The following is a 13,939-nucleotide window of genomic DNA, read 5'->3' as shown; positions in this document are numbered from 1 at the left end:
TGGAGTCTCCTTCTCAGTTTATTCCGACGTTAGGATGAAATGGTTCTCATAAATAAGGGCCACAAGCCCTTCCTCACGACCACGGTCCATGACAAGGGGCAGGGCAGAGGGGGCCTGGGCGGGAGTCCCGGCAAGGGACCAGGCAGGACTCAGATCAACAAGCACCAGAGGATGAACGGGAGGCTGCCCGGGCTGGAGGCCCACGGCGCCGGGCCAGGCAGGCTGGAAGGGTCAGGAGCTGCCCCGGATCCGCTCCATGTAGCTGCGCAGCTCCTCAGGGTCCTTCAGCCCCATGTCCTCACACACCCAGCGGATGTCCTCCTCGCCCGCCACCAGGATGGACTGCACGGCCGGAGCCCCCACCGGCTCCTCGGGCAGCTGGGCCGGGGGCGCTGGCGCAAACGTCACAAATTCCACACGCTTCCTCCGCCCCCCGGCTTCCTTCCTGGCCAGGGTGCCCGAGGAGCTGGTGGTGGCCCCAGTAGGAGGAGCCTGGGCCTGGGCCAGGGTCAAGGCCTCCCCTCCTCCCCCACTCTCACAGGGGCAGCCCCCCTCCCCCTTGGGCGGGCCAGGAGACTGCCGGTCCAGCTGGCGACTCAGTTCCTCCTGGTCGGTGCCCAGCCAGACCCAGTTGTGGGGCTGGGGGGAGGCAGGGTCAGTGGCACCGTCGGGAGGCTCCTTGCGCTGGTAGCGCAGCACAAAGACCACGCCATTGACCAGGAAGATGAGGATGGCCAGACAGAAGATGCCCAGAAGGGCATACATGCCCAGCTCTAGGTCAGTGACCCGCTGAGGGGCGGGGACCATCTCCTCCTCTCCCTCCTCCTCCTCCTCCTCCCTAGCTTCTGCCTCTTCCTTCCTGGCCTCCTCCTCTGTCTGCTCAAACTTGCCCCTCACATCCCCGCTGCCCCCCATGCTGCCTGCTGCCCACCGTCCTCCACCCACGCTGGCTCCTGGGGCTGGCGATGAGCTCCGAGCTGGGCTGGATGGGAGGGCAGGGGCTGAGGTGGGAGCAGGGGGCAGCCCCAGCCAGGCAGTGCCAGAGGCCAGGGGCACACGGTGGCGGCCACGGCGGCAGGGCTCTGGGGGGTGCAGAGCCACGTGCAGGGGCAGCCCCTCGGTGCCCGCCCCACTCACCACTACCCGGAGTTGGGCACCCTGCTCCTCAGCTGGCAGCACGGCACCGGGCTCCTCAGCCGAGACGGACAGTCCCAGGTCATGGTGGTCATAGAGCTCGGCGGGGGCCAGGGTGTGGTCAGAGAAGGACAGCCACAGGGAGAGGGCCACCTCCTGTGGGGCACACAGACACGGGCAGAGACATGCGAGGGCACGCACGCACGCATGCACACAGAGACCACTCCCACGGACACAGGCCACATGGAGGAGAAGAGACCAGAGAGAAAACAGACACAGGCAGAGAGGGACAAGACACAGGGAGAGAGGGGACATGCGTCAATCACCTGTCTGCTACTCGGCTCAGGGTCTGAGTCATCAGGAGGGTCCTCAGTTAGAGCCCTCTAATAACCTCCCACTGCCACACTCCAGCCAGCCACTGCTTGATCACCACCAGCCGCAGAGTGCTCACTACCTTACAGGGAGTCCGTCCTCATCCTGAAAACCCTAAGGTGAAGGGTGGAGGTACCTCCCATCCCTCTGGTTATCAACCCCCAGCTGGAGATGTCGACCTCAACCCCCTGACCCCGCAGCGTGTCACCTGCTTTGGGGCGGGAAGGGCGGACTGCGCCCAGCACGTGGCTGTGACCTCCCCTGGGTGGGCAGTGCCCCGGCTTAGGGCCAGTGAGATGCCCATCACTGGCTGCACTCGCAGCTCCAGCACCGAGACCTTGTCATCCGTCACAGCCAGCGCCTGCTCCCCGAGGATGGAGTCAGACAATGGGGAGCGCACCTGAGGGTGAGAGGGAGTTGGAAGTGGGGGAGAGTTATCACCCACAGACAGCCTCTCCCCTCTGAGAGCCCAGCACCCCTACGGAGGGATCTGGTTTATGAGCTAGGCAGCTTTCCCACTTTCTGCACCCCAACCACTCACCTTATACATACCTGGACCACAATCCCACTCCTAAGGGACAGTTCCCTCCTCTCTCAAGACCTGGCCCCCTACACCCAACCCCCGCCCTTCATACTTTGAGGACTTCGCCCCCATTCATTACACGGCCGCCCTATTTTGACCCAATCCCCCATCCCCCGGGCTCATACTTCCCCAGGTGCACTCTGGGCCCTTCCGACACTCTTCGCACCTGCCCATTAATATTCTGGGAGTCACCTCCATACACCCTTTTCGGGGCGTCTGCTCACCTCGATGGAGGTGACACCGGGCTCCCGACCCACCAGGACCCAGCCTCCCTCCAGCGAGGCTACGCGCGGGTCTTGCACGCGAGCGTGCGGCGCCACGAGGTGGGACACGTCCAGCAGCCAGTCCGGGCCGAGCAGATGGGTGAGGCGGCGGCCGCCGTCCAGCGGATGGGCCGCGAAGGGGACGAGGAAGCGCACGCCGGCACGCTGGTACTGCAGGCGGCAGCCGCGGGCGCGCCGCTCCGCTTCCTCTACCCCCGCAGCCTCTGGCTCCGGCGCCCTGAGGGAAAGGGCGGCCCGGGGAAGGGGCGTCAGCGCGGGCTCCGCCCCCTCGCTGGCCGAGGGCCCCGCCCACGAGAGGCCCCGCCTCCAGGGGGGGACAGGTTATCCAAGCCCTGCCCACAGTCGCGCCTCAGTGGTCAGGTCCTTCCACCTGCTGGCGCTGAGTTCAGTCCCCTCTGGCTCCTAATTGGAACTCTTTGACTATGCATGAGGCGAGGGGAAACAGTGACAGACTTTATTTTGGGGGGTTCCAAAATCACCGCAGATGGTGACTGCAGCCATGAAATTAAAAGATGCTTATTCCTTGGAAGAAAAGTTATGACCAACCTAGACTGCATATTAAAAAGCTGAGACATTACTTTGCCAACTAAGGTCCGTCTAGTCAAGGCTATGGTTTTTCCAGTAGTCATGTATGGATGTAAGAGGTGGACTATAAAGAAAGCTGAGCGTCGAAGAATTGATGCTTTTGAACCGTGGTGTTGGACAAGACTCTTGAGAGTCCCTTGGACTGCAAGGAGATCCAACCAGTCCATTCTGAAGGAAATCAGTCCTGAATATTCGTTGGAAGGACTGATGTTGAAGCTGAAACGCCAACATTTTGGCCACCTGATGCAAAGAACTGACTCATTTGAAACGACCCTGAAGCTGGGAAAGATTGAAGGCAGGAGGAGAAGGGGACAACAGAGGATGAGATGATTGGATGGCATCACCGACTCAATGGACATGAGTTTGAGTAAACTCCAGGAATTGGTGATGGACAGGGAGGCCCAGTGTGCTGCAGTCCATGAGATTGCAAAGAGTCAGACACGACTGAGCAACTGAACTGAACTGAGGCGAGGGACGCTCTGTTATTGGAGGAGACCTACTAGTGCTCCATCTCTAGAGGGCCTGGGGGGACAGATTCCTGAGGCCTGAGGCCCCCTCACCCTTGGGCTCTGGGGGGATCCCCTCAATAGTTACTGAGCTAGGTGCTATCTTGAGGACACAGCAGGGAACACAATAGACAAAGCCCTCACCTTCGAGGGGAGGAATGCGGAGGGGGATAGTCAGACCACAAACAAAATTAACCTGATCACGCGGTGTGTTAAAAGTGATATGTACTATTAAAGAGGCAGGGAAGGAAGAGAGGAGTGGAGGTCAGCAGTTACAAACAGCGGTCAGAACCTGTGTGAAGGGCAGGAAGGGGCAGAAGGAACCGCAGACCACAGGGCAGTTTTGCCAATTCGGGTTTATGGCGGTATCCCGCCCCCCTCCCCGCACGCTCAGTCCCAGAGGGACTTCGCCAAGGCCAGCCAGCTTCCCCAGGGCTCCACTCACCCTTCCGCTGGGCCGGGTACCCTCCAGCCTCGGACCTGCTCGAGGGTGGTGTCAGTCACTTCGATGCGCAGGGGCAGCAGCGGGGCCCACACGGTCATCCGCAGCGAGGCCCGCAGCCGGCGCCACCAGAAATCCACCCGCACCCCCCGAGCGCCCCGGCTCTCCTTGCCAGACACAAACACAGCGTCACAGGCCTCTGACACCTGTGGAAGGGCAGAGGGCAGGGGGTGGGCTTAGCCACAGCGGACAGGCGCAGACCAGAGAGTATTCCTGACTCCTACCCGTAAGAAAGGGTAAGGCTGAAATTCATTCTGTATTCTACTATAAGGTATGGCTTCCCTGAGATTTTCCCATGCAGCCAAGATCCATTGCCCGGGGAAGTACCGCCCTTCCCTGAGTTTACCTGGGGCTGTTGGGGAAACTGGCTTTTTGCATACAACAAAATTTTTCCACCAGCAGGTAAGGGTTTGAATGCACAAGTTTGGCTCCTCATTAGTGCTTTGGTAGACAAAGGGTAAGGGCAAGGCAGGCCTATCTACCCAAGGACTCTCAGGTAGGAACCACTTACATAATGCTACCTGGCACAGGTAGCAAAGAACACCTTCACTCAGGCAGCCAGGATTTAGGAAGTAAAGCCTCTGGGCTTCCCCCTCTTAGAACTTTGATTGGGAAACGTTGCCCTGCCTTTTTTTTTAAACCTCACAGATTATTTCAAGGCTCCAATAATGATAATTATTCTACAACAGAGGATGAGATGATTGGATGGCATCACTGATTCAATAGACATGAGTGAGCGAACTCTGGGAGATGGTGAAGGACAGGGAAGCCCAGTGTGCTACAGTCCATGGGGTGGCAGAGAGCTGGACACGACTGAGCGACTGAACAACAACAAATGTAACAGCAGCAGCTGCTGGTGTTTCAGCCCCTGCTTTGCTGAATACAGTCCTAGAGTGCCTTTTTTTTCTTTTTTGATGTGGACCATTTTAAAGTCTTTATTGAATTTGTTATAATCCTGCCTCTGTTTTATATTTTGGTTTTTTGGCCAGGAGGCATGTGGGATCTTGGCTCCCTGACCAGGGATCAAACCCACACCCCCTGCATTGCAAAGAGAAGTCTTACCCACTGGGCCACCCAGGAAGTCCCTCTTAGAGTGCTTTTAATTCTTACAACATCCTTAAAATATATTTTCATTTTAAAACTTAGGAAACAGAGGCTCAGAGAAGTTGAGATTTGCCCACAGTCACACAGCTAGTTGATAACAAAGATGGGTTTCAAATGAAAACTTTCCCACTGTAAAGTACATGCTCTTAACCCTCCCATGTCAGTTCATCTGCCAATGTAGTAATGAATGGGAAAATGCCTGAGTTGGGGCTTTGGGGTAGTACAGCTCCCACTTGACTCTGGAGAGAGTTGGTGGGACCAGAGCTGTGGTTCCCCTCATGAGGTCCCTGGTATCAAGAAGCAGCTGCTCTCTGGGACTCCCTGGGTGGTCCAGTGGTTAACACTCCATGCTGCCAATGCAGGGTCCACAGATTCAGTTCCTGGTCAGGGAACTAAGATCCCACATGCCGTGCAGCGTGGCCAAAAGATTGAAAAAAAGAAAAAGAAGCTGTTCTCTTGGGGACCTGATTGGGGAAGGAGGAACACTGCGTGTGCATCAAGCAGGTACAGCCCCCACGTGCCACTCACCTGCAGGACCTGTGTGTTGGCCGACTCGCAGCCGATGTGCTCTGTCACCTCCACCAGAGCTCCACCACTGTCCACGGTGACAAGGCGCACAGGGATGCGCCGCGGCACTCCAGTCAACGGTGCTGTGTTCACGAGCTCCTCAGCCTGGGGGTGCAGCAGAGGCTCAGCCCCAAGCTCTCCACCTCTTCGCCCCCAGCCTGGCCGGGAAGAACTGTGGACCCCTTACCTTGGCCAGTGGGACGAGGGCTCTTATGTCCCGCTCCGACACCAGGATCTCCCACACCATTTTGTCCTTCTCTGCTTCGGGGGCCTGGCCTGGGTACTCCAGCTGCCAGGTGACAGGGCGAGTGACCGCCACGCCCCCACTAGTGCCATTCTCCACCAAAAAGTCCACCCACAGGAACTCGGACAGTTCAAGGGGGCTGCTGGCCAAAAGAGAGAGAATCTGAGTGCTTGCTAGCAGTCAGGTGTTGTCATGAGCACTTCCTGTCTTGATGAGGTCGGTCCTATGATTATCCCCATTTTACAGATGAGGAAACCGAGGTACAGAGGTTATATAACTTGCCCAAGGTCATGCAGTGAAAAGTGGCAGAGCTGGAATGAAACCTAACCATCCTGGCTCCAGAGTCCCAGTTCTTATCTGCTCAAGATCCAAGTAGCCACTTTACCAACCCCAGGGAGGCTTGCTAACCTCTGCCTTCCATAGCTGTCAGGGTGGCATAAAACACCAAGGAAGAAGATTCACTTCCAGGACTGGCACTCAACCCCTGAATTATAAAGAACCTCACAGCTTCCTTTGATCAAGCACCTACTATGTGCCAGAAACTGGCCTAGAAACTTGCTGTGCAGTACCTTATTTTCATAAACTATAAGGGGTGCATTGTTATGTCCATTTCACAGGTGAGGAAACAGAGGCTGGGGTGGAAATGGGGGAGGTGGGCTTCACCGGTTTGCCTAAGATATTTATCCACAAAGTGTCAGAACTAGAATTCAAACAGAGGCTACAAAGTCCAAGGCCTTGACCCAGACACAGGACATGAATAAGGAGTTCATAAGTGTTTAAGAACTGCAGCTGGGCTTTGGGGGAAATATTAACAGCCTGGAAAAATGAACACATGTAGTGGGAGTGGGAGATGGGGTAGTGGCTGTGAGGGTTGTGACTGGGTGACCAGGACAGGTTGATGTCACCTGGAATAAGACTCACAGATACTGTACCTGGCATGTGCCAAAAGATGGATAAATAGTAGCTGAGTGAAGGAAAGATATCTGTTTTGTGCTGCTTCCTTGAAGGAGACTGACTGCTCTTGTGCCTGACTACATGTGAATACAGGGGGCCGCGTGGCAGCCTCCTCCCCTCCAGCCCCATAAATCTGCCCACTTGCACTCTAGGACCATCCCTCCCCTCATGGAAAGAAAGTACCCACCTGGAATTTGGCTCCACTGGCCCGACTCGATGGCAGATGATGAGCGTGGTGTGGTGCTTGGAGCCCTTGAAGCGTTCCAGCTTGGCAGTCCAGAGGGTGGGCTGGGCTAGGCGAGCAGCCATCACATGCAGCCCCTTCTTTACCTTAATCCTGGGGGAGGGGACACAGGTACAATTTGTCATGGGTCGGGTGGTGTATGTTGAAGTGTGGGCTGGATTGGAGCAGGAAGATAAGGAGCTCTGGTCTGAATCTTCTCCTCACCACCCTCCAACCCAGGGGGACCCATCTCCATGCAGGTCCTGTCTGTCACACAGCTCTCCTCATTCACAGAGCACTTATGACTCCCCACGGTCCACAAGGTCAAGTCTTAGCCTGGCATCTGAGGCCCTCTAGGGTTGGTCGGTCCAGTCTCATCTTCGGTTGTGACATCTCTCCATTGCGCCCTTAGCTTCAGCTGCTCCCAAAGTACACATCCACCATGCCCCTTCCTGCCTCTAGCCTTTGCTCAAGCTGTGCCTTCAGCCTGGTCTGCCCTTCCTTCCTTAATTCTTTTTTAAAAAAATATTTATTTATTTATGCTGCACTGGATCTTAGCTGGGCTTCCCTGGTGGCTCAGATGGTAAAGAATCTGCCTGCAATGTGGGAGACCTGGGTTCGATCCCTAGGTTGGGAAGATCCCCTGGAGGAAGGCATGGTAACCCACTCCAGTATTCTTGCCTGGAGAATCCCCATGGACAGAGGAGTCTGGCGGGCTATATATTCCATGGGGTTGCAAAGAGTCGGACAGGACTGAGCGACTAAGCACAGCACAGCAGGTTCTGGATTGTAGCATGCAGGATCTTCGATCTTCATTGTGCCATGTGGAATCTTTAGTTTCAGCCTGCGATCTCTTTTACTTGTGGCATGAGGGATCTAGTTCCCTGACCAGGGATGGAACCCAGGCCCCCTACATTGGGAGCATGGAATCTTAGCCACTGGACCACCAGGGAAGTCCCTGCCCTTCCTCTTTTCACCTGCTCATTCTTCAAGCCTCCAGCAACACAGATACCATTTTCTTTAAAAAGCTTTCCTGGTGACAGGATGAATTTCCCCTGCCTCCCGGAGAAGGCAATGGCAACCCACTCCAGTACTCTTGCCTGGAAAATCCCATGGGCGGAGGAGCCTAGTAGGCTGCAGTCCATGGGGTCGAGAAGAGTCTGACACGACTGAGCGACTTCACTCTCACTTTTCACTTTCATGCATTGGAGAAGGAAATGGCAACCCACTCCAGTGTTCTTGCCTGGAGAATCCCAGGGATGGGGGAGCCTGGTGGACTGCTGTCTCTGGGGTCGCACAGAGTCGGACACGACTGAAGCAACTTAGCAGCAGCCGCTGCAGCAGCAGCCACCCTCTAACCCCTGCCCCTGCAGAGCTGGGTATGGTATGATCCAGTCCATGTCCATGCAGCCCCCTTCCCTACCACTAGGGGTCCCTCAGGACATGGGGGAACCGGGCCTTGCTCTATCCTGAGCTCCAGAGTGGAGACACAGGGCTTGGCATCTTTTAAGTCTAGGAAAGATCTAATGATGGTGCCAGTAAGCAGAAGAGAGGGAGAGACACAGGGGTGGGACACACGCAAACAATAACAGCGGGGTGGGGGAATGGCTGGGGCGAAGTGGGGAGGCCTTCCTAAAGAAAGGTACATGAAAAGGAGCGCCTTTGTATGGGAAGGAACCAACTCTGTCCAAAGGCTAAGGACCATGGTGAGGTGGCCAGCGGGAAAAGATGTAGATGAATGGGACTGGGGCAAATACCTCTCCTGGGGCATCCAAGCATTAACCACCCCCAGGCACCACATTTCCCAGTTTCTAAGTCCTCTTCCTGTTTCCCCTCCCTGGAGACACAATTGTGGGCAACGTTAGCCGCACCGGACCAAGGAGTCTCAGAAAAGTGCTGGGGGGAGGGGAGCTTCCTACTTCCAATTCTAAGTTCAAGATCCTGCCCAATGGCAGGGTCCTGCCTGCTACCAGTGCCTAGACTGGAGGGGGTTTGATGGACCCATGTTTTGCAGAAGTCAGGGATTCCATAAGGATCCCAAGAAGAGGGGGCACCTGCCCAGTCTTCCTGCAGAAGTTCCCTCTCTCTGACCCATCCCCAGGGACACAGGCAGCTCACCGCAGGGTCAGGACACCAGCTGTGAAGTTGTGCCGAAGCAGGAGGGTGGCGCTGAAGAGCTGGCCGGGCCGCACAGGCACGTCAGGCACCCGCAGAGTCACTGCCTCATCCAGGGGCACCTCTTGGTGCTGTGGGGGGTCCGCTGGGCGCAGCTCCACACTGCCCACTGGGAGTGCCTGCTCCCCGGGGTCTTCCTCCCCACCGGGGCCACAGCCCCCAGGACCCTCAGCTGCTGGCTCCAGCGTGTAGGCCAGCTCTGCCCGGGTGGCCGAGCCCTGGGAGAACCAGTGTGAAGGGAACTCCAGCTCCACCACGCAGGCGCCCAGGGATGGCTGCCAAGACACAACAGCCATGGTCAGAGTGGTGGGGGAGGGGAGCCCCAGCACCCACCCTCTGGCAGGAAACCCAGAGCTGAAGGGGTCCACGAATACAGGGCCAGCATGGGCCAGAGACGCCAGCAGGTGACACGCCAGCTGGTGACACGACAGGCTAGGTCTTAGAACACGTCCCATTGGCCATTTTTCTACCTTTGGGAACATTCTTATTCCAAAGTGAACCAGCCTCAATACCTCCCCCTGATCATGCCCCGGACTGCCCTGACTACAGCTCAGGCTTCTCAGAACCCACAGCCCACAGAACACCTCTCCCCAGTGGAATCCCATGCTAGGCTGCGAAAGAGGGGAAATTGCAACAATAAAAGCAATACTAGCAATAATATAAACACTCGCTGAGGGATTGCTCTTGTGCCAGGCATTGTGCCAAAAGCTATTCTTGCATCTGTCTCATTTATTCTTTTTTTTTTTTTAATTACTATTTCTGTTTTGTTTTGGCTGCACCACACTTCACAGCATGTGGGATCCTAGTTCCCTGACCAAGAATCAAACCTGTGCCTCCTGCATTAGAAGGGCAGAGTCTTAACCACTGGACCACCAGGGAAGTCCTCATCTCATTTCTTTATTCCAGCTCCATATGAGGTAAGAATTGCTATTATCTCCTTTTACTGATGAAGAAACTGAACCTCAGAGAGATTAAGTTACTTGCCCAAAGTCATGTACAATAGACTGAACTCCTCAAGGGGCCCCAAATAACAGGGCCCTGTGAGAGCTAGCAGAGTAGGAATGCAATCGGGTGGTCTGTGACCCCCAAACCTCCCAGAAGTGGTGAGCCCTCTCTTTCCTATTCTGGGATCACCTTCTGGCGGGCACAGCAGCAGGGCCAACCCAGGTGGCGGCCCCCACTCACCTGGAAGCGGCAGGCTCGGTGAGCAGTGCCTGCTGGGTGTGTGGCATGGAGCCGGGCGCAGGGCAGGCTGCCAGGCCCTGGGGGCCAATCCTGCCCTCTGAGGTGGAAGAGGACACGGGCGTGGGGCTCTGCTGGAGTCACAGCCGCTTCCACTGACACAGCCCTCACGTCCCATGGGACTGGCCGTTGGTGTGGCTCAGTGACCCGAGGAGGGACCACCTGGAGGGAGAATGGGGGTGCTCAACAAAACAGGGGGTGGGGGGAAGCGAAATCTCAGGCTAGTAAGAGAGAGCCTTGATGGGTCTCCTTCTCCCCCTCTGGAAAAGGGGGAGCTCGGCTAGGGCTGTGGAAGGGCCCTGAGCCACACACAGCAGACCTCGGCTCTGAGTCCCAGTAGCCCAGGAGTCTCTGGTGGTACCTCCTTACCTGCTGAGTGGCGAAGGGTGGGTAGGAGGCCCGGAGAAGTGGCTGGGCCCTGGGCCAGGGCTGCAGGAGCAGAAAGGTCTCAGATCGGGAGCCCAGAGAGGAGTTGGCAGGGGGGTAGCGGCCCACCTGCTGCACACGGAAGTGCTCAGGGGCATCCAGGAGTCCCAGGGCTGCCGGCAGGTAGACTGGGTCCAGGGGATCCTGGTCACAGTCCACTAAGGAGGGAGAAGGGGTAGGGGTCGTGGCAGCTTTAGAGCGGGCAGGGGCTGAACCCAGCTTTGTCCCAGGGCAGAGCAGTCATGGGAGGTGAAGGAAGAAAAGGGTTGTGAGTCCCATTCTCCCAGGATGTTGGAGTGGGGATCTCCCCATTTCACAGGTAGCAGGGGCCAGGATTTGAATCTCCATCCAGGACCGACTGCCAGCTTCTGAGTCACTCCTGCCTTCCACAGACCCAAGCCTTCCTCCCACCAGCAGAACCTTCTCAATGTCTCCTCTTCCCCCACCCGCTCCTGCCCTCTACCTACCTGCCTCTGACACCAAGGCATTTGTGTGACACCAAGCCCTCCCCAGACAGGGTCCATGTGATAATAAAAGATGGTGACGAGGTGAGCTTTGTAGAATTAGAGACCCTTCCTCTGCCCCCTGGGTCCTTGGCAAGACTTGGCTGGGCATCCACCCTCGCTGCCACTGTGTCATCACCATGGCAACCTTGCACTGGTTTCCCAAACTTGCTCCTTTCTATGCCATCCCAACCGGGTATTGGAGTACAAGCCCAGAATGGGGTAGAGGGCAGGAACCCTACGGAAGCCTGGGGAGAGAGTCAAAGTAGTCAACACTCAAAAGGGCAAAGGACCCCTCTAGCTAGCCTTAATAATAATTTTTTGAAAGTTATCTATGTGCAAGTTACTATTTAAATGCTGTGCATATGTTAACGCTTCCGTGTTCTGTAATAGCTCTGAGAACTAGGTTTATTACTATTAATGCCATTTTATGGTTGTAGAAAATGAAGTTGAGAGGTTCAGGGACTGGCCTGGGGTTCCATATCTGAAGCGTGGTAGAGTTGGGAGTCAAAGAGCCCAGCTACCCACCATTACACACCCTGTCTCTCCACCCTCCCCCTCTCTCCACCCTGGGATGCTTTCCACTGCGCCCCTGCGGGCTTCACTCCCTAGACTGTATAGGTCTCTAGTCCTCGCCTCCCTCCTCCTTGAATGTGAATGTTGCCTCCTTCTTTAGGAAGCCCTCCTTGATTGCTTGCTCTCTCACCCTGGCTTCCTCCTCTGATTCAGTTTTCTTGTCTGTTGACCAGGGGGCTTGTCACACTCATCCCAGAATCCCCCATTCCTGGAGAGGATGATCTGGGAACCTGAAGTAAAAGTCCCTCAGTCCTGTCTGACTCTTTTCAATCCCATGGACTATAGTCCATGGAATTCTCCAGGCCAGAATACTGGAGTGGGTAGCCTTTCCCTTCTCCAAGGGATCTTCCCTTGGAAAACCAACCCAGGGATCAAATCCAGGGCTCCCACACAGCAGGAGGATTCTTTACCAGCTGAGCCACAAGGGAAGCCCTCTGGGAACCTGGAGACCTGCATTTATGTCCTAACTCTGCCTTGATGAAGCTTGGGTCAGTATGCGCCTCACCTGTAGAAGGAGCATTTAGTGACATGGTAGCCAGAGGAGGGCTTTGTAAACCGGTGGCACATTGTCTGGAGGAGGGGTTGTTGCTGCTGCATAATAGATGTGACAAGCCTTTCCTCTTCTCTCTGTGTGAGGGGTTATTAGGGCTCCTGCTGGGTCCCCAGGGAGGGGAGCAGGTGGCTGAAAGGAGCCCTAGAGCCAGTTCACTCTCAGCCCCACTGCTGGGCTGGGGGACTGGATGGTTTCAACCTCCTTCAAGACCCTTCCCTCCAAGCAGCCTGTGGTGAGAAGCTTCACTCCCCCCTCCCCAAGTGTAACAGGTGAGTGACTGTGGCTCCCTGGGGTCAGACCCTGGCTTCTGGTCCTCTTGTCTACTCCACTGCCTGGATAATTACAACATGCTCTTGTGGCCTGACTCCCACGGACTCCCATCACTCAGAGTTCAGCTCTCTTGTGAGGGAGGGGGGCGGGGGCAGAAAATGTCTCACTATCCCCCGCTCTCTCTGGCATCATCCACCTAGCAGCCTCAGTCCACGCCAGGGGCAGCCTGACTCCCACCTCTGGGGTCCAGGGGAGGCTCTGCCCCTCCTCCAGGGATCCCCATACTCAGTAAGGCATGGATGGGGCAACCCCTGGAGACTCCAAGGTCAGAGAGCTCCTTGGCGCAGGGGGAAGGCAGTGAGGATCTCTCAGGTTCTGGGCAGAGGGGAGGGGGCTAGGAGCCACAGGGCTACAGCTCTCTGGACGGCCAATTAGGGAGGTGGTGCGTGCGAGGCAGGGGGCAACCAGGTTAGACGTCCCGGCTGGAGGGGAAGCTCGCGGAAGGTGCGGGGACTCGGCGAGGGTGGGAGGATGACGCGCAAGAGCCCGGGGACCGTGCTGGTCCTGGACCAGGAAGGAATTGCCAGGTTATGCAAGTGAGGGAAGCAACGGAGGCCCGCGGCTGGGGGCCAGATCCCGGGGGTGAGACCTCTCCACCCTCCGGGCACGCTGCCGAGCGACCCGGCTCGGGGCTTCGTCCCAGAACTCGTAGACTCCCGGCTCCCGAGCATCCCTCGTCCCCGGCCTCAGTTTGGGCCCGGCTGCCCCTCGCCCCGCCCTGTCCCTCCCGCTGACCTCTCACGATGTCCAGGGCGAAGGCCACCAGGAGGCAGAGCCAGGGGCCGCGGGGCCCCCGGGGAGCCGCGGCCGTGCGCCCCGCCATCCAGGCGCACATCCTTCCCAAGGAAGGCGGGGACTAGGCGGGCGGCTCAGGTGGCCGCGGTCCGCCCGGCATCTCCCGGCCGGGTGAGTCCCCGGTGTTGCCTGGGCGTTCGCAGGTCCGCCCGCCCGGCGGCTGCAGTTCCCAGACAATGGAGCGGAGCCGGAGCTGGAGCAGGAGGGTGGGAGGGAGCGAGCGCGGCTCGCGGGCTGCCCCTCGGCCCCGCCGGGTCCTAGTGCCCCGCGGATCCCGATCC

At 57.3% G+C, this 13,939-nt stretch overlaps 1 protein-coding gene across 2 annotated transcripts; it reads right to left on the bottom strand.

Annotated features, from left to right (window-relative positions):
* Positions 1 to 13,857, bottom strand: TMEM132A (transmembrane protein 132A). 2 transcript variants are annotated; one of them, XM_005902951.3, is made up of 11 exons: positions 13,599 to 13,857; positions 10,845 to 11,059; positions 10,419 to 10,637; positions 9,177 to 9,508; positions 7,023 to 7,172; positions 5,825 to 6,023; positions 5,599 to 5,742; positions 3,910 to 4,112; positions 2,314 to 2,590; positions 1,715 to 1,906; positions 1 to 1,290 (listed from the first exon to the last, which is right to left on the bottom strand). In XM_005902951.3, the coding sequence occupies exons 1-11, from the start codon at positions 13,696 to 13,698 to the stop codon at positions 232 to 234; spliced, it is 3,090 nt and encodes a 1,029-aa protein (XP_005903013.1). In that variant the 5' UTR covers positions 13,699 to 13,857; the 3' UTR covers positions 1 to 231. The 2 variants fall into 2 exon arrangements, with proteins under 2 accessions (XP_005903013.1, XP_005903014.1); XM_005902952.3 differs by having other exon boundaries at positions 5,825 to 6,020.
* Positions 13,858 to 13,939: the final 82 nt, after the last annotated feature.

The sequence above is a fragment of the Bos mutus genome, chromosome 29 (genome assembly GCF_027580195.1).
Source record: "Bos mutus isolate GX-2022 chromosome 29, NWIPB_WYAK_1.1, whole genome shotgun sequence".
In the NCBI taxonomy this organism is placed as follows: Eukaryota; Metazoa; Chordata; class Mammalia; order Artiodactyla; family Bovidae; genus Bos; species Bos mutus.
The sequence above is the reverse complement of the archived record's forward strand: the minus strand, read 5'-3'. Positions and strand labels throughout refer to the sequence as shown.

What these genes read in the sequence shown, in the direction of transcription:
- TMEM132A (XM_005902951.3), bottom strand. Translation starts at nt 13,698, where the DNA reads ATGTGCGCCTGGATGGCGGGGCGCACGGCCGCGGCTCCCCGGGGGCCC. An exon ending in ACCGAGCCTGCCGCTTCCAG is followed by an intron (nt 9,509 to 10,418) that starts GTGAGTGGGGGC and finishes GTGTCTTGGCAG; the next exon opens with CCATCCCTGGGCGCCTGCGT. An exon ending in CCAGTGGAGCCAAATTCCAG is followed by an intron (nt 6,024 to 7,022) that starts GTGGGTACTTTC and finishes TCTTTTGGCCAG; the next exon opens with CAGCCCCCTTGAACTGTCCG.